Source organism: Schistocerca nitens, chromosome 4 (assembly GCF_023898315.1).
Source record: "Schistocerca nitens isolate TAMUIC-IGC-003100 chromosome 4, iqSchNite1.1, whole genome shotgun sequence".
NCBI lineage: Eukaryota > Metazoa > Arthropoda > Insecta > Orthoptera > Acrididae > Schistocerca > Schistocerca nitens.
Window position 1 is genome coordinate 756,744,588 of NC_064617.1, and position 21,257 is coordinate 756,765,844.

General features: G+C 39.3%; 1 protein-coding gene across 3 annotated transcripts in view; it reads left to right on the forward strand.

The window, feature by feature from the left end:
* Window positions 1–21,257, forward strand: part of LOC126253052 (general transcription factor IIH subunit 2) — a 135,717-nt gene that overhangs the window by 48,056 nt on the left and 66,404 nt on the right. For all 3 annotated transcript variants that reach the window (XM_049954132.1, XM_049954134.1, XM_049954135.1), the window contains one exon: window positions 18,910–19,038. In XM_049954132.1, the coding sequence (XP_049810089.1) occupies window positions 18,910–19,038 (129 nt within the window). The remainder of the gene's footprint in view (window positions 1–18,909; window positions 19,039–21,257) is intronic.

Genomic DNA, 21,257 nt, shown 5'->3' on the forward strand with positions numbered 1-21,257 from the left:
AGACACTGGAACAGAATCACGCGCGACATGACGGGATTTCCGTCGACGTCGACGCACACTTTTTGTGGGACTAACACTGTCACTGTGAGAGAAAGTGGCACTGGACGGGGTGGAATGAACTACATGAATGTCCATGGGCGAAGGTTCACGAGCCTGCTTGTCCTTGGTTCTATTCCGGCGCGAAGCAAAGGGCCTGGAATGGTTGCGATTGTCTGATCGGAGCTTTTTCTGGCAAACACTTTGAACATGTCCTTTCTTATTACAGAAAAAGCAAATAGCCTGGCGTGACGGGCAATTCTCATGCGAATGTCTAGTTGCACACCGCGGGCATGACTTTAGCACTGCATGTGCTTGCTTACGCAGCACACGTGTTTGCGAGCTAGGCCGCAGCTGCGCGGACATGCGCGAGGGCAGGTTAGCGTTCCGTGCAGTGGGCCCGGCGGGCCGGTTAATGTGACACACGGCTGGCGAAGTTTCAAATGATTCCTGAGCAAAGTCAAGTGTGTCTTGCCTATCCAATATGTCTATCACTTGTTGAAAGGAGGGATTAACGAGTTTCAAAATCTGTTCCCGTATGCGAACATCAGAAACGTTCTGTGCTATTTCATCACGCACCATAGAATCTGAATAAGGGAGTCCACAGTCACATTCAAATGCACACTCCCTAGTAAGTCCTTGCAAAGTTGCAACCCACACCCTATTAGTCTGACCGGCCGTACGTTGTGTACGAAAGAACGCATACCTTTTTGCAACGACATTTACTGTTTCCTTGAAATAGGCATCTAAAGCAGACAAAATTTCTTCGTATGACAGAGTTGCTACGTCGCGTCGGGGAAACAATTTCACTATCACACGGTAGGTGGACACACCTACACACGAAAGCAAAAACGGCTGCCGCTCATTACCTTGAATTCCGTAGGCGGCGAGATGAAATCCAAATTGTCGAGACCATTCTGTCCATGTCTCGTTGGCCGCCTCGTAGGGCCTAAATTGAGGTGCAACAGCATGGTGTGGCTGCGGTAGCGATGAAGCAGCGGCGGCCGCATCGTTTTGCAGCGCACGTTGACCCTGGACGAGCTGTCCCAGGGCATCCAATAACGCCTGCGTCTGCTGATTCTGCAAGCGATAAAATTCGGACAGTACATCTGGAGAATGTGGCGAAGCCATGACACAAGCAAATTAGTGCAATATGAACGCTAAAGTCCCTTTGTAGACTCGTCGCCAATGTAGTGGACTGTTAAGGCAGCCAGTCCACAGTGAAGTAGCCGAAAGGGCACGCGTCAACTCACGCCGTCTGGCGTTAAGTCTGAAACAGGATTCGTAATGAATGTGATAAAGAAAAGAATGTAGCTACTAGAACACTTAACTTTTATATCATCCTTTGGTGTACAGCAATCTTGATGAGACAAGTGAGACTATCTTGAGATACATGCAATGGTACAAATGGTGCCTTGCTAGGTCGTAGCCATTAACTTAGCTGAAGGCTATTCTAACTGTCTCTCGGCAAATGAGAGAAAGGCTTCGTCAGTGTAGTCGCTAGCAACGTCGTCGTACAACTGGGGCGAGTGCTAGTCAGTCTCTCGAGACCTGCCTTGTGGTGGCGCTCGGTCTGCGATCCTGACAGTGGCGACACGCGGGTCCGACATGTACTAATGGACCGCGGCCGATTTAAGCTACCACCTAGCAAGTGTGGTATCTGGCGTTGACACCACAATCACTGTCTAGATTTTCTTGTAGTTCCCACAAGAGCAGTTTTTGCAGCTTCCAGTTCTGAACCAAGGACTGGACTGGTGTACAATCTGTCTGTACACAAAGTGTAACCTTTTCCTGACAGGTTCCCAAGCAATGTCTTTACAAGTGTCACTATGTCAGACCTCTCACCTGCATAAACAGAAAAATTCCAGACATAACCTGTCTCTGACTCTGACAACATGTACAGTTTTATACCATATTTATTTGGCTTCTGTGGCATGTACTGCTTGAAATACACACGGCCACGAAATTTGCACATGCCTTCATCAATTGTAATGTTTTCAGAGGATGTATATGCTCGCTGTAAATTAGCAGACACCATATCCAGGAGGGGTCTCACCTTGTGCAGTGGGTCATAGCCAGCCTCTCCTTCTGTCTTAGCAACTGAATTTTCACTGACGTGAAAGTTTCTCAAAATAGAAAGAAACATGTCACGTCTCAGGATGTTTGGATAGAAATTACGTGACACAACAGGATTCTTGGACCAGTGCTCTTGTATACGGGGTCTCACACTTACACACATATGGACTACAATTGCCAGAAACTTTCTTATTTCAATGAGAGTAACTCCTTTCCACTTTGATAGTGAGCAGATAGGGAAAGGGAATTTGTGCTTCGTAATTTCCTTATGCTTTGTTGCGCATACAGATTAGTTTGCTGCTTTATATGATTCACCATATGTTGCAGAGGGAACCAAGGAGGTTCTGGGATCCCTGTACCATGGAAATGTGTATTTGCAGTACCAGGTTTGTGAGGGACAGGGACTGGCCGAATCTGAAAAGGTGAGGCTCATTCTGAAAGGAAGGTTGAGAGCCAGAGAAAGGAATTTTTGTGGTTAGGCCGTTTTAGGGGGAGGGGGAGGGAGAATTCATAGTTTAGGCAGCAGTCAAGGAACAGGATGTGGGACTGGATCTTAATCAGGGAAAGGGATACTTCACTGAACTGGTGCAGAAAGATGGAGCAGGGGTCCATTGTGGCAGGGATGGTATTGGAGAAATGGGAAATAATGCAGGAAATGGGCAAATGAAGGCATTAGGTGGTTGTGGGAGGAGCTGGATAAAATGAAAAATACATACACATATGCACAAACATGTAAACATTCACCACACAGGAACGTAAAAAAAGTGCATAGGATGGAACATATGAGGTTAAAGATGTTCAGCACTCATTGACTAACACCACCGACCAATTGCTCAAAATTTAGCCTCATACATAATAATAATAATGGTTTATTTGTCCATAATAACTTTTACAGTTGTGGACATAGTCAGTCAGTACATACATGAACAGTAATAATAGTTTAGTAGTAGAAATAAAGTACATACAACATTAAAAATCCTTGATGGAGTACAAACATTTAGCAATTAACAGCTGCTTTAATTTTATTTTAAATATGTTTCCTTTTAACATTTTTATGGTATTTGGCAGTCTGTTGTAAAAAAATCTTCCAGCAGAAAATGTATTATGATCGGTTGCTTTTTTATTTCTGAATTTTATGTGGTAATCCTCTTTCTTTCTTGTATTATAACTATGGATATCACTATTTATTATACTGTGCTCCATATTTTCTTTTATAAACAGTATAGTCCTTAGAACATATAATGAATACACTGTTAGTATATTATACTTAATGAAGTATTCTCTACAGGATTGACGTTTACTAATATTCACTATTATCCTAATTGCTCTCTTCTGGGCTCTAAAAGCCCTATCCATGTATACCGTTGGTGCCCCTCTCCAAATCTCAATACCGTATTGTAGGTGGGAGTGTATAATACCAAAATAGATTTGTCTCAAGATTGGTGATGCTATTATGCTAGAAAGGCATTTTAGCAGGTAGGTATTACACGAGATTTTTTTACACATCAAAGGTACCAACCACTGCCTCCACCAAGTCTACACCATCCCCACCCCTTTACCTGCTGCACCCCTACTCGTCACTTTTGATGCCACTTCCCTATATGTCAACATCCTTCATGCCCATGGTCTTGCCACTATTGAACGCTACCTCTCCCAGTGCCCTAATGACACCAAATCGAGTGCCTCATTCCTCACACACCTTACTAACTTAATCCTAAAGCACAACAACTTCTCATTTGAATGGAAAGTATACAAACAAATCCGTGGGCAACTGCTTAGCACCCTCCTATACCAACTTGTTTGTGGGCCATCTAAAGGAAACCTTCCTAACCTCCCAAAACTGCAAACCATTTATCTGGTTCAGGTTCATTGACAATATTGTTATGAACTGAACTCATTCTGTCCTCATTCCTATCTTCCATCTGCTTCACCTGGTCCTCCTCAACACAGTGTGCCACCTTTCTGGATTTTGACCATCACCTCTCTGATAGCTCCATCACACCTCTGTCCAAATTAAACCCAACAGCCACCAAAATTACGTGCATTTTAACAGCTCTCATCCCTTCTGCACCAGAAAATCTCTCCCAAAGAGCCTTTCAACCCAGGGAGGTTGTATCTGTAGTGACAAGAACTCCTTTGTCCAGTATGCTGAAGATATCACAAAGGCCTTCACAGACAGGCACTATTCCCCCAGACCTAGTCCACAAACAGGTTTCTCATGCCACAACCCAGTCCTCCCACTACACACAAGATCTCCTTTGTCACCCAGTACCACCCCGGAATGGAACAACTGATCCACATCCTTCTTCGGGGCTGCCTTGAAATGAGGGGCATCCTATTCAAGATCCTTCCCACCCCTCCTAAAACGGTTTTCCCCCGTCCAACCAACATCCACAACATCTAGTCTACCCTTATGCCACTCCCAATCCTAATCCCTTGCCACAGGGATCATATCCCTGTGAAGATCCAGGTTAAGGCTGCCCAGAATGAGATTTTCACTCTGCAGCGGAGTGTGCGCTGATATGAAACTTCCTGGCAGATTAAAACTGTGTGCCCGACCGAGACTCGAACTCAGGACCTTTGCCTTTCGCGGGCAAGTGCTGCCCAATTCACCCACCCAACACTTGTATTCCAGTCCTGTCACAGGCTTATCCTGTGCCATCAGAGGCCAGGCCACCTTTGATAGCAGTCATGTCAATACCAAATCTGCTGCTATCATTGCACAGCTTTTTATATTGATATAACAACCAACCAGCTGTCCACTGGAATGAATAGCCATGGCCAGACTTTGGTCAAGAGCAAAGTGCACCACCCTGTGACACAACATGCAGCTGAGCATAACATGCTTGATTTCAATGGCTGCTTCACAACCTGGGCCATCTGGGTCCTCTCCTCTACCACCAGTTTTTCTCAACTGTGCCGATAGGAGTTATCCCTATAACAAATTCTCTGCTCCTAGAATCATCCCAACCTCAATCTACAGTAATCCACTGTCCTTGTACCCTCCACCCAATACTTTCTACTCCCTCTCTCCTATGATCTCCTTCCAATTCATGTCCCCTCAACCTCACTGTGTACCACTCCCAGCCAATGTGCACATCGTCTCTTTCCCCTCTCCGCTCCTCTCCTGTATCCACTCCCCATTCTCCCATTTCCTCCCCACAGCCTTCCGACATTGCAACTGGCAGCCTTGTCCTGCTACCATATAGTCCCTGCACATTCTGCCAGGCAGTGCTTACTTCTCTCCTTCCCACATCAACACTGGACATCGGCACAGTGGCACATCGCTGCTTGGTCTTACGAACCTCAATACCTTTTTCATCTTGCCAATGGCAGGGTGCAAATTCATTGTCTTTCAGGGGAACAGCTCCTCGACACCACTACTGCAGGACAGAGACAAGCTGGCAGTGGTTCCATTATGCTTTGCCTTTCCTCAATGTCCAAACCTCACCCCCATGCCATACTAAGTGCATACCCTTGGTATCTGTTAAATTTTTGCTATTTATTCTAAGTTTGACTGTTTCTGTGATAACAGAATCCCTCTGTGAAGTGGTTTGAGCAAAAACGCTCATTTTTCCTCTCGAATTATATATTATGCCTGTTTTCTAGGTAATGTTCAGCCAAGGCCATCTTCTCAAGATTCCTTTGTTTAATGTGTCGTGAATGCACTGCACATTGCTCATCAACAGTGCAAATGGTTTGACCTATTTAAATACTACCATATTCACAGGAGACACCACACATGCCAAGAATTTGAAGACTATATTTTCTTTAATGGGAATAACATATTTCCTATATTCGAGGCAGGCTAGAACACTGGCCTCACTACGTGTCTCTTCAGCGCGCACCCTGTAGTGGTTAATAAAAAAATAAATGGGAAAAGAGAGACCGTGAAAAAAGGGAAAGAAAGAAAGAAATGCAGATCGGACTTCGTATCACAGAAAATCTATTGTTGGGGTGGTCCTTGTGGCGTTTTTGAGCAAAAGTTAAACCAATTTCCACTACAAAATTTTTGAAAAGGAACAGAGAATAACAGAATGTAACTGACAGGGGGAAGTGGCGTAGATAAATCATCCTTTACCAGGTTAACTTGTCTTCTTTCTTGCGGCGTCTCCTTCATTTCTGGGTGAAAAGTCGGCTCCGAAATCTTGCAGTAAGTTTCATTGTCCAAGAATTTATAATGTGCACAAAACCGTCTTGCTCTTAAACACAATTTATTTTAGTTGCTTCTCTCCATCCTCCGAATTTCATAATAACTTCCACAATGTCTACACATTAATAAGTTTATTCGTCTTAATCAGCTCACGTCTGCCTTAAGCTACTGCTATCAAGAGACAATTGAAAACGGATAGAAAAACAAAAAAGGTTACAATTTTGGTATTTTCTCTCTGCCGTCGAGCGCTCATACTGCTGCGACGGGATATTTATATCTGAGGGGACGAATGTAGCGCGGCGAAATTCAAAGTCCCGCTACATCGCCCCCTCGACTGTCACGCTAAAACATTTAGCGTGGCAGGCTAGCAAACAATAGAATAGATATACCTAAATGTCAATTATACATATTTTCTTAGGAAAGGCCACGTGCATTCATAGGGGATTATCTTACTTTCTAAATCTATATACTAAATACAATTATTACAGTTTGGATCCTTTGTACACAATTAATAAATATATTTACATACAGTTTGTTTGAAAAAGCTGCTCGCCAGCGCAGTTAATGTTGTGTGCTCCCAGCGTTGGTTTCCCAATGCATCTCTGGCAGCACGTAGTCTTTGCGCACGCGCGGTAGCATCACTGAATTTCGCGTGCGGCAGTTTCAAAATTGCTGTGTTATGACAGTCTTGAACAGTATTCACTTTCACAAAGTGTTCATTACAAGTTGTTATTCCAGCATAAATAGCGTGTTAAGTCCGGTGACACCATAAGATTGAGCGTGTGCGTGATCTGAAGCAATGTCTATGTCTTCTGTTACGACACAACACTCCAGGTCCTTGTGCGTTTTCATGACTATTGTTCCCGGGGCATATATGGTCGATGTAGTTTTTAGCCTCCACATCGCCTACGACAGGTGCTGAGTTTATAGTCTCCAAAGCATCTGAAGGCCGGCCAGGAACAACGGCGTCGATGTTCGCAAAGGTAGGTGTTTCACCACATTGTTTACACTTGCCAACAAACGTTCATTTGCAGTGTGAAAATCCTCATTATCGTCGAAGTAAATTGCAGTTTATATCGATTTACAAACAGTTATTTGGTTTATGCAACATAAGTTTCACAAACAACACAAAATTCGTCGTTTATAACGTTCACAGTTTGTAACACTTTTTTGCAATATTTACATTTTAACAGTTCACTTTGTCCAAGCATGTTTACATCGTTAATTCTGAAAGCTTACATTCCGTGGTCACATTTCAAAATATGTTGACAATATGCAAAGTGTTTATACATATACAAATACATATAAATTTACAAGAATATGCATGTGAAATATCTATACTAAAAAAAAAATTATACTAAGTCCCATTGGCTTTCTTTTATTGGGGTATTAATTTTTTATTCAGGTTTGGGTGTGCCAAGAGATATAAGACTTAATATTTAAAAGCACGGGCTTTCCTTCATTTATTATTTACCTCTTTTTTTTTTTTTTTTTTTTTTTTTTTTTTTTTTTTTTTTTTTTTTTTTTTTTTTTAATTCCATATCTTGGCTAGTGGTTGACCAGGCTTGTAATGCCATTCTCAATTTTCTTCATTTCTTTTAATTCATACCTGAAAGTTTACTGTCACACAATATATTCTTACATTCCATAAACAAACAACACCCAGCTGCAGGAGGTGGTAGGATAATGGAGAAAGAAAGAAAGAAAGAAAGACTGGAAGAAACTATTCACTACCTATAAACTACCAAATCCTACAGCTAATACATAAAAAAAGAGAATATAATACATTATAACGTTTGCATCACCTTCAAGGGGTGTGTGAAAGGAGGTACTTACAATTTACCAAATCATGGGTAAATGTAAGTGTCCTTACGTCAAGTCTGTGTAGTGTAACGTCATGACAGATTCTCTGTTTGTGTTCTGACTGTTCATATGATTAAGTGTATTATACCTTAACAAATCCTTGCATGAGTAAATCACATATCTGCTCAGTACTTCCTCGATATCTCCACTTCTTGTGGATACCGTCTATACAAATGGAAAATATATCTCTCAGAGATTGTCTCTCTCATAATGTGTATTATATAATAACATACCAAATTTCCTCTCAAGAGTTCAACCATGAACTTTCTTCTACTTTAGTGAAGGTTAAACATCATGTATGTGGTGTATATATATCATTTCTTTGTATAAAACATAAATAAAGAACATAGTATTATAATTGACAGTAAAATGTCTCTTTCTCAGTGTCCGTTGCTCGATGTCGGCTGCACGGGTGGCCACTGCTCCTTTTTACTTACCTTGCATTGCCTGAAAAAGTGGAGGTGTTGTACGAATCGCAAAACGGCCTTAATAACTCTATCTTTTGCTTCCTCAGGGTTTTCTGTCTTGTGTAAAAAAAAATTTTTTTCTATACAAATGTATTCACATGAGGGCTGTGTAAAAACTGTATTTCAACTTAAGTTCCTTAAAATATCATTCTCCTTATCTGAGCACTAACTAGAAATGTTTTCTTCCACACACTGGCTTAACAAAACTTAACGAAAGGTTACCAAGTTACACTTCTGCAATAAATTAAAGCTAACGTGTTTCCAAGTTACATTCTTATTAAACTTCTTTCCACAGCTGTAATCATCATTATGTTCACTCTGCTTTTCTTGCATTCATTCATTTTTGAGGGCACTGTAAAGAGATTCACCTTTAACGCCTTGTACTCACGTGTTTTAACTCATCACAAATGTATTCTCTCAAACTGAAATTCTTATGTAATCTTAAAGATGTAGACTGTTTACTCACTTCTCCATGTAGCACAATATTACCAAAACATTCTCACTCATTCCTTACTCACATATTCATCATAATATATATATATATATATATATATATATATATATATATTCTTATACATTAAACATATTCCTCATCAAACATTAAGATATCACATACATGGGCCATTTGGCAGTTCCATTCTCATAAAACTCCAATAATATTTTCCTCAAATACTCTCTTGTCTCCATCAACAACTTCACAGTAACTTACCTTCTTATATTAACTTAAATATTAACTCATTCATTCTTACATCCTCATTCATTCTGCTACATACCTATGTCATTACTGATCTCAATAGCTATTATTTCCTCTCATTGTAGTGCCTTGAAATAACTAACTAGTGGTTGATTCACCTTATAATTTACAATTAACAACAAATGTAACCTGTGTAGATCTCATTCCTACATGAATATCTTTTCTCACCTGGGTTTACATTCTCTTCATAATTATGTATACAAGTGTAACTGCAGTATATAATTTCCATAAATGAATGTTTGTGTTCTTAGGCTGAATAACTTAATGTGTCGTGTATTCAATACAAATATTTATGATCTCGTTTTCACAGCAACTTGCTCATGTTCAACTTAGTTATCATTATATTATGTTGTTTTAGTGCACAAAGGGTTTCAAATGTCTGTGGGGATGCAGCCCCCTCGGCTTGTGAGATAGCGGGTATTCTAGGGAGTAACAACCTGGGTGAGGTATGCTTGCTATTCTGAAAGGACCTGAATATAATAGCTGCCATTTTCTGTTCAGTTGTTTTAACTTTGTAGACTTGGGATGTGAACGCAAAAGAACAAAGTCATCAACCTGATAGGTTTGTTAATTCCTGTTCTGCTGTCATTTTGTCGTCGTACCTGAGGAAACAAACCGTCTCAGCCGTTGCGCTCTTACAACACCTCACGACCGAAGCACGAGCGCTTAGCTCGGTCGTCGACTGTTTTCCGTCGTCTGCTGTGTTTGGCCGGGTTCATTGACCAGCTCCACTATGTTTACATTCCGGCCGGTTGGCGCCCACGCGTCAGCTGATGGCGCGCCGCAATTGTTATTGCTACTTCGTGGCGGGGAGTGCATAACTGTACTAGGGAACGGGGGCGGATTCCGTGGAGGGTTATGATTTGTCATGCGTGAATTTTGTGTGTTCCACATATTCTGTCGGTGATTGTTGGGATTGCTAATGTTTTGGTGGTAATTATGTCTGTTATATGTCACGTTCCTGTCAAAGTAGCCCGGGTTGTACCGGTTATTCTCACGTCTCCTATTGTTGTTGTTGTTGTACTGTCTGTAATTTTCATTTTGCTTGTAGTTACCATTTTGATATGGGTGATAATTATTATTATTATTATTATTCCACGAATATCTGCGGTTGTTCCTACTGTCATACACGTTTCCATTTGAATATGTTTCGCGCGCTGGCATCGTATTGTGTCGCGGCGCGGACGGATGGTTCCACCAACCACCGTCACTACGGTTCCTTTGGGGTGGGTGCTGATTTTGGTTACTAGTATGAATAAAATTCGAATGGCGTGAATCGCCTCTGTAAACTACGTCCATTTGATCTAAGAAGTTTAAAAAAGTCTTAACGTCATTCTCCGGTACTCCTATTAATCTGTCTCTGTATGGAAAGGGTAAGTGGCTCTTTAAAGTGTCAATTATAGCTGGCAAGTCGGCTGGTTTGGACCAGTACAGTGTCTTGTCTAGGTACCTCTCAAAGTATTGTCTTAATGTCTCTTTTTTAGGGTCATAGGTCTCCGGGTTGCACACTTCTCTCCTTAGACTCTGTTGCTCATTTTCGGACCAGAATTCGTCCAAGAAGGCTTGTTCGAACTGATCAAACGTAAGGCACCGCCGTTTCATAGCGGCACCCCACTTAGCTGCTCGTCCTCTCATGAGATTGGTGACGTATCTGATTTTATCGACTTCTGACCAACTACGTGGAAAAACACCGTCAAATGATCTAATAAACACAATAGGGTGGACTTTGTGCTTGTCCTCACTGGAAAATGTCTGGAAATGCCCATGTCTTACAAACGTGTCATCGGCCATGCCGGTTGGCATAACTGTATTGACGTAGTTTGTGTCACTTGCTACTCTAGGTGTCGTGTCGTAATATTGCTCGTTTGGTGGAAAAGAAGGCGGCACATTGTAATTTTGATTGGAAATAGGTGATTCCACAATAGGTGTTCTGTCTGTGTCATTAGCCATGGTTTTAGCTGTTTTGTTGTTTCCTAGCGATGCGTTTGCACCAATCGCCAAACACGGCACACCATTGTCTCGTAATTTTGTCACTTCGTCTTCTGTAGTTTTTGGCCCGTCTTTAACATGTGTCTTTGTTTTTGAAAGTATGTCCTGTGTAATTGTTTCAAGTTTTTTGTCCAGATAGTCGTCACACAATTTACATTCATGTACAATTCTTTCGGCCATGTTGGTGTCATTGTTTAGTGACGCGAGGTCCGCTCGATCTTCTAATTTTTCTATCTTTTCTTTGAGGTGGGTTTGTTCAAGAACTACCATTGTGAGCTGTTGGGTAATATTTCCCACTTCTTCAGTCAACTTTTCTTGGGTGGAGCTAGCTGAAGTGTGGGCCTGAGCTAACTCTTCCACACGGGTGTTCACTTCCTGCTGCACATTAACTATTTGCGTTAACTGATTCTCACATCGGGCGATATTGTTTTTTGTTTCATGTGTGAATGTAACCAAAGTTTCTTCCTGTTTAGTTACTCGATTGGACAATGTCTCAAATCGCTGGCTGAGCTGTTGAGTGGTGTTATTTAATTCTGTCATCTGTTTTGTCGTTCGTTCAAAATTTTCGGTCATAGTACGGTTTAATGCGTCAAATTTTTCGTCGCTTTTATCTAGCCTTTGTTTAAAGTCCTGACCAAGTGCGTCCAGTTTTGCGTCAATTTTCTGACTAACGTCTCGTTTCATGTCTGCAAATAACTCTAATAGTCGGTCCAGTTTGTCAGTTTCCTGTGTCCGATTTGTGTCACATTGCTGAATATGTCTCATATTCGGTTCTGACATTGATGTTAACAATGGCGCTGACGGTCTAGTCTCGCGTCCATTCCACATTTCGTCATTTAAAGTCGCCATCCGTGTATTATCACAAATGTTGCGAGTTTGAGGCAAAATCATTGCATTGATCTGTGAACTGGTCCATGGAGGGAAACGCGGACTTTCTTGTTGGTTGCACGATGAATCTAGTTCACTTAACTCATCTGCCGAAACTATCTCTACCTTACCGCGTTCCATTGTAATAGAATGTATAATCGTAAGTCAAAAAGGGAATAATATAAGCCTGATTAATAAAGATTTGACTCAAATTTAGGATGAAATATTTTCTCGTCAATGTAAATGATTGCTCTATTGCAAACAATGGTTGAGAAAGACGCAGCAGGGCGGACAAAATTTGTCGTAACAAATGACTGTTTGGCGGTCAAATTCACGATCTTCATATGCAGCTACAACAATACTATAATTACCACAAACTACAATAGAGATAGATAATTTTGGAAAAATCCAGAAGAAAACTACAGGATGTGTGGAAATGGAAAAATGGATTCTGCAGTTGGCTATTGAATGCTTGAATGAAACATAATTGTGTGACTCACCATTAAATTTTCTGTCCTGCAGCGGCTGGTCAATCACTTCTGCGTAAATCGTATTCGTCAAAATATGGATTTTCTTAATACATTTCCATCGGATAATCACCAAAAGGTCTCACAATAACAGTTTTGCATCAATATATGCCATGAAAAGAAAACAGATTGAATTAGTTACAAAAATTCTTTACAATATTGTGGTATCATTTGCTTAGGTACAATAAAGTTGGTGTTTTCGTTACCCTTTAAACTTCAGGATTTTTGGTTATTCTCTGTTGGGAAAAAATACAAATTAAAGTTTCAAATTTGCTCAAAAACGACACATCCGAAAATTGCGTCCAGTCGCGGGAGCCAGTTGTATTAGTTAATAAAAAAAAAAATGTGAAAAGAGAGACCGTGAAAAAGGGAAAGAATGAAAAGCAAATCGGACTTTGTATTACAGAAAAGCTATCGGACTTCGTTATTCGGAAAAGCTATTGTTGGTATGGTCCGTGTGGCGTTTTTGAGCAAAAGTTAAACCAATTTCCACTACAAAATTTTTGAAAAGGAACAGAGAATAACAGAATGTAACTGACAGGGGGAAGTGGCGTAGATAAATCATCCTTTACCAGGTTAACTTGTCTTCTTTCTTGCGGCGTCTCCTTCATTTCTGGGTGAAAAGTCGGCTCCGAAATCTTGCAGTAAGTTTCATTGTCCAAGAATTTATAATGTGCACAAAACCGTCTTGCTCTTAAACACAATTTATTTTAGTTGCTTCTCTCCATCCTCCGAATTTCATAATAACTTCCACAATGTCTACACATTAATAAGTTTATTCGTCTTAATCAGCTCACGTCTGCCTTAAGCTACTGCTATCAAGAGACAATTGAAAACGGATAGAAAAACAAAAAAGGTTACAATTTTGGTATTTTCTCTCTGCCGTCGAGCGCTCATACTGCTGCGACGGGATATTTATATCTGAGGGGACGAATGTAGCGCGGCGAAATTCAAAGTCCCGCTACAACCCTATCTTGCTAATTGTTGCTCCACAGTATGGAAGCAATGCAGCTGGCACACTTTCTTCCTCTGATATAGAAGGTGTCTTTTGTCAGTGGCACTTGAAAGCTTTAGCCAATTCTCCTTGGCTGTAACTACTTTCCCTGAACATGTGCTTCAAATGCTAAAATTCAGACTCCAGATGGACATTGTCAAATATGCGGTAATTTTGGCCTCTGTACTAAAAATGTTCCATACCGCTTTCTTGTTTATAGGGTGGTAAAAGGCTGTTGGTATTTAAATATTGGTCATTGTGCGTCGATTTCCTGTACACTGAATAATCAAGCTGCCCTCCTGCCTTCTGTTAAATTAAAACATCCAATAACACAATCTTGCCATCCGTCTCCAACTCATCAGTAAATTTAATGTTAGGACAGACACCATTCGTGTGGTCGACGAACTGCTGCAGTCATGTGGTCGACGAACTGCTGCAGTGCATTTTCACCATGAGGCCATATCGACAAGTTATGTCATCGTATCTTGGGAAGCAAGATGGTCACTACCTCGCAGAGTTCAGAGCTTCCTCCTCAAAATGCTCCATGAAAAAGTTCACGACAGCTGGAAACGGTGGGGATCCCTTGGCTGTGCTATCCGTCATTTCATAATATTCGTTGTGGTACATAACGTATGTTGTTGCTAAGGTGTGGTGGAACACACTGTTGTGTCGATCTCAGGTGGAAACTGTAGAGCCAATGTTGGGATGTTTTGGTTGAACAGAAGGCAGGAGGCCAGCTTGGGTCTTTCAGTGTACAGGCAATCTCACCAACAGCTTTCACCATCCTGCACTCAAGAAAGCGGTACTGAACACATTAGTACACAGGCCAAAGATTGCTGTATGTCTGATGACAACCATTTAATGCTTTCAAGTGTCATTGGTGAAATGTCATGAATCGGCAGAAGAGGCAGAGCCAGCTTCATTCCTTCCATTCTCTGGAGCAACTACTAGCAAGACTGGGAGTGTGCTGAAGAGACATGGACTGAGACCAGTGTCCCAGACCACCTCCAAGATAGAGATACATTACACCCTGTTAAAGGTTCCTGACATGTATGGTGTCCCCTGTGGATGTGGTAGTATTTACAGAGGTCAAACCATACCCTCTGTTGCCAAGCATTGTGCAGAGCATTCACGACACATCAGACAAATATAACTTGAAGAGATGGCTGAGGCTGAACACTGCTTAGAAAACGGGCCTAAAATACAATTTGAAAAAAGAAGTGTTTTTGCTAAAACCACATCGTACTGGGATTATGTTATCAAAGAAGTTGCCAAATTTAGAATAAACAGCAACAGTTTTAACAGAGACCAGGGGTACGCACTTAGTAGGGCATAGGGTGAGCTTTGGACATTGAAGGAAAGCAGAGACGTAGGCTTGGTGCTTGTAGGGACACAGGAGTGGCAGTTTCAAACAAGACACTGGCCACTTGCACCATGTGACACTACTCAGCAGGACAGAGCCACTATGAACTGCCCAACTCACTTTCCGTGCATGCGCCACTCCAACCCTCTCTGGAAGATTTCAGATGCTGCCATTATATTTATATAAGTGATCACTGTGCAAGCCCCGACAGTCATTGATTTCAACTCCTGATGACAATGGTGGAGACAGCTATCGAAAGCTCGATTGTTTTATTCAAAATGACTGAGAAGATTTTATTGAAGTGTGCCACCATGAAAAACTCTGAGGACAGTTGAAAAGTTGACCAGTGCTCCTTTATTGAAGGAAGATTTTTCATTTGTGCTAATCTGCTCCTGGCCATAAGATTTATTTTTTCTGCAAATCTTCCCTTGAGAAAAGCACTAGAATGATGAAATTGTCAGCTCCAGAAAACTTTAGGGTGTTTCTTAAGGGCATATGAGAAAATTTCATTGTAAATACAAATGGTGAAATTTATTTCTGTACAGACTTTCATTTTATAAATATTTACAAATAGTTTGTCAAACACTCAGTTAAGATTTGGAGCATTGTGGGTTCGTTCAACTGCCATAAACAACTGTAAATTAAGACATTTAACTTTTCCTTTATTTAGTGTTAATGGAGTGAAATGTAATCCTGTCAAAGTTGTAAGTTGTGTACTTTTTGAGCAAAGGCCAAAATATATAACTCTGATTTCATGAAATATGCTTCTGAATTCACAGTATATGGAATTACATTGGAAGTAAAATTAATAGCTAAAAAATTCATAAAACCTATAAAGTCTTAAGTAGGAAGTCAGGAATTCTCTTTCACAGAAGTGCAGTTTTATTAGATGAAGCACTTCCAGTAATCGTACATTGGAAATACTGAAATATTAATGATAGGTACTGGATATTGTTAGTATTGAAGTCACTGATCAAATCCTCTAAATATCTGACATTTTATTACCACACTTCTCAGTACAAACACTGGTACTGTATGAAGCTTTTGTTTTCTAGAATTTCAGATTTAATCATTGTTCTCTCCATCTCTATTCAGCTGGATTTGAAGACAATTTAAAGATAATTTTCTTGTATTACATGCCTGCTTAAATTGTAGCTCTGTTTGAAAGTTGCCATCAACTCTTTTGACTGTAATCTTTTCTTCATTCAAAAGCAGTGGCATGTACATATTTTGTTACCTCCTGGCAGATTAAAACCATGTGCCAGACTGGAGCTCAAACATATGCCCTTTGCCTTTCGTGGGCAAGTCCCCCTACCAGCTGAGCTATCTGAGCACAGCTCATGAATTTGGAAGATAAGATATGAGGTACTGGCTGAAATAAAGCTCTGAGGGTGGTTTGTGAGTCATGTCTGGATAGCTCAGTTGGTAGAGCACTTGACTGTAAAAGACAAAGGTCTCAAGTTTTAGTCCTGGTATGGTACACACTTTTAAACTGCCAGATAGTTTCAGATCAGTGCACACTCCACTGCAGAGTAAAAATTTATTCTGAAGATATATTTTGCTTCTGAAAAATGTTTTCTTTCACTTCTCCATATTTCTTTGACTACACCCATTATGCATCATTTGGATTTTTGTTGTATCTTCAGTGGCACCAAGTGGTTCTGTGGCACTCAACATTTCTTCAGGTGGATTATGCCTTAAATGTTAGCCATAGCAGTTTTAGGACTGGATACTGAAGTCTGCATTCATGTTCATCTTCCACAACGCACGTCCCTGTAGGCCACAATGACAATACAAGGCAGTGTAATTATAGACCCAACAAATGTGTTACATTTATCATCTCTGCCAATGAATCAAAAAGATGTACAGAGTTCCTCATAATTTTTCATTCTTCAGTGTGTGTTGATTTCAGCAGAAGAGCTGCTTTTTGTCAAAAAAAGCCATCATACTGAAGTGCCTGCTATTTTCAAGAATTCAAGTTGATATGTATTGGTGAGATATGACTGTAATTCTGCAGACTGATTTTATATATATGGAAACAGAGACACTTGCTCTACTTTCTAAACACGTAGATACATTGTATTCAGTGCAGAATTTTAAAGGAACGCATTTCCCTGTGCACTATTTCAGTTTAATTGTGTAATTAGTTATTCACGGTGTTTTAAAAATAATTCTATTTAAATAATACAGTTTTGCACCTATTTACTCCTATTACCAAATTTCTTGTTGTATCATCCAGAATGTGGAAAATGAAACTGTTACCAATTAAAACACTTTGCATTGTCAGTATTGCACTGTTTAATATTTATAGATATAATTGCATCTATCACACCATTCTCTTTTCTATTGATTATTTATATTGTTTCCACAATGACAAACTCACCAGTTGTTAATTTTGAATTGGATCTTCTAATTTTATTAATTTAGAATTCCTTTGAAATACCTGCATAATCTTTATGTTTAATATCTAGTGCTTCATGATCTCTTCTTCTTTTTGTCTGTCATTATTACAAATGGACTCTGCAGTTTTCTCCAAGGTTCAAGCTCATCTTAAACTTACTAAATGCTCACAGCTCATTACTAGTCAACTCCGATTTAAATCTTAGATTTTTAAAACTCTGAACCTCTTTGTGCCAAGCTGTTCTTACTCCAGGGATTGAAGTCTATTTAGGATCATTACATTTTTCCTTTACCTGTTCCTATTTGTCTGTTTTCTCTATAGTAAATTAGTGTTTTTAATAATGAATACAATTAGGCTCTTCTCATAAAGCCTTGAGTGCGCGTGCATACACACACACACACACACACACACACACACACACACACACACACACACCAGTATCTGCAGCAAATTTCATCATGCAGTTTCATCAGAATCTTGAGGAAACTTGTTATTCTATCTAGGTAAGAAGTATGCAAGAAGTCATGGACAGTGATTCAACTTTTTTGTGTGAAAATAGAACACTTGTTACCCTTTAATAAGGTAATTACTTCATCTCATTTCTTCAAATTCACTGACCTTTTTTTTCCTTCATCTTGAGACTGTGGATTGAAAAGGAAGTCGAGCAGTTTTGAAAGCAACATTTATTTCAAGTTGCAAACAATACTTCAGAAACAGATGGGCTCATTCTGTTCATGAAACGTTCTTTGAAGGTTCAGTACTACATCATGCCTTACACCTGCCACTGAATGACAATTTTGATCTAGCTCCAAGTCTTTTCCTTCTGTGAAGTACATTTGTAAAAACTTGGCATTTTCTTTTGTTAGAAAGAGAAGAGAGCCCCTCCTGTGGAATATTTTGTATTTTTATACAAATAATGAGTCATCTATATATCTAATTTGGTTGAAATTGCTTTGGGCATTACAGAGAGACGCTTCATTCCATATAGTAAGTGATATGTTTACCAAGTTCGCTTGAAATCAATCCAGTGGTTTAGGAGGTGATGTGGAACATATGATTTTTAAAAGTACATGTAGATATATTATGCTGCTTGCATATCAATAAAGTTACATCTCAAGAAGTAAATGTAACTGCTTTAGACAAAGAATTAAATAGAAAAATATTATGTTGTCATATTCATGGTGAAATTTTGTATGAGGAAGTGCTAAATTTAACAGGAACATCTCATTGAATTCTGTTTGTGATGTTTTTTAACTAAAAATGCGCTATAATGTAAATTCATGTCAAAAATGTTATGCGATAAGACAATGTCCTTCACATTTTAGGATAAATGTTAAGACTAGTCGTTAGAATGAAGGAATGTTATCGAGTTACTTCGGTCATATCTGTGTGTATTACAGTCTAATACTTTGTTTGCAGCTTTTAGAATCTTTCATCGATGAATTTTTTGACCAAAATCCAATTAGTCAGCTTGGTATAATCATAACAAGGAACAAGCGAGCTGAAAAAATTACTGAACTTGCAGGCAATCCAAGAAAACATATAAAGGTACAGTACTTTATAGTTTAGCTATTGGGAAATAAGATAAAAGAAATACATTTCAATAAAATTACTGCAGTCAGTTGGTTGTTTTATTAGCATTATTATGTTATTTAATACACATAAATTTAATTTTTATGGTATGGATAACAGCTCAACATAAAGGTTATTAATAAATTCCATTTGATTGAATATTTGATGTTTAAAGTAAAACAGAAAAGAAAATATTGACTTTATATTGTAATATTGTTTAAAGTTGAAAAAATTGCTAAAAATAGAAGCAGAGAACAAAGAGGAGAGTAAGCATAAATGAAAAGCTGCATTTGACAGAAATTTGATTATTTCAACTTCTTTGTATTAACAGTTGTTTGATTTCTTATTATTTGTTGCTATTTTTTGTGTTCAGGATTTATTACCTTGTTTTGTAGAAGAGTATTTGCTCACTTTGAAATAGACAGCAAAGAAATCTACACATCTTGTATTGTAAGAAAGATCATTACTGCTTTGTACTAAAATAAAGTGCAAACTAATACCACATCAATTAAAAATCCGCCAGAGAAGAAGCATTAACAAAAATGGAGTTCATGTAATGAGAAAAATATAACATGAATTTTCTGTATGTGGTTGTGTTGTGAGTTCCTAAATTTGTAAACTTCAGTAATTTCAAGTTACTTATGACCACTAAATCCGAGATAATGCAGACCCAAGACAACACGAATAATCCAAAATACTCAAACATTTCTTTTTAAGGTTTATAATTTAGGCAGTAACCAGAAGTTTATTTAAATCAAAGCATTACTGGTTTCAATGTAAGAGAGGGAAACATTCCACGTGGGAAAAATATATCTAAAAACACAGATGATGTGACTTACCGAACGAAAGTGCTGGCAGGTCGATACACACACAAACAAACACAAACATACACACGAAATTCAAGCTTTCGCAACAAACTGTTGCCTCATCAGGAAAGAGGGAAAGACGAAAGGATGTGGGTTTTAAGGGAGAGGGTAAGGAGTCATTCCAATCCCGGGAGTGGAAAGACTTACCTTAGGGGGGAAAAAGGACAGGTATACACTCGCGCACACACACACATATCCATCCGCACATACACAGGTGTCTGTGTATGTGCGGATGGATATGTGTGTGTGTGCGAGTGTATACCTGTCCTTTTTCCCCCCTAAGGTAAGTCTTTCCACTCCCGGGATTGGAATGACTCCTTACCCTCTCCCTTAAAACCCACATCCTTTCGTCTTTCCCTCTCCTTCCCTCTTTCCTGATGAGGCAACAGTTTGTTGCGAAAGCTTGAATTTCGTGTGTATGTTTGTGTTTGTTTGTGTGTCTATCGACCTGCCAGCACTTTCGTTCGGTAAGTCACATCATCTGTGTTTTTAGATATACATTACTGGTTTCAGATTGATTACAGATCCACCTTTAGATGGCTCTTACAAATTCCCTTGCTTTCGACCTGCGCCCTCATTTTGTACTCATTGCTGGTTTTGTGCGTTAAGATAAACATCAAATTTTTCATTGTAAACTTATGATAGATTTCTTGTTTTTGATTTTCACATAAACATTCATGAAGTCAATAGAACATGAAATGTGACAAAAAAAAAAAAGAAAAAAAAAACTTTCAAATTAAACACATTTTTGGACAAGCACTGTGTGAGTGTTGTTAAATTCTCTGGAAGTTGCTTTAACACACACCATTCTGTTTTTTATGGCAGCACACATGCTCAACACTTACAAAACATGTCCCAGCTTCACACGAGAGGCAAAACTAATAGCTTCAAAGATGAAATAGTAGTTAAAAAATGCTAAGTTGCAGATGCTGTATAGAGTGTATGTTTTAAAACAAAGCTGTTATTTACTGTATTTATTAAACATGGCAGTTTTCACATTTGAAAGCCCAGTACGTTACTTATGCATTGCTCTCCAGAAACAACAGGTTTGAAATTATCAACCTTTAGCTCCTAGAATAGGGCTATGCAGAAATATTGAATCAATCTCGTCAGCGGGCGTTACAAGGATAGAATTTCCACAATTACCTGAAGATGAAATGTTAGAGGTATGTCCAATGTGTGAATTGAGGCCTGCATTATCTCCCAGTGTAAGAAAATTATTCACATGAACTGGAGTCTGTTCTAAGCAATATCATTTATTCTAATTATAGCTGAATACTTCGGGATTTGTTTTATATTTTTACAAAAAATGCTAACTGTGCACAGATG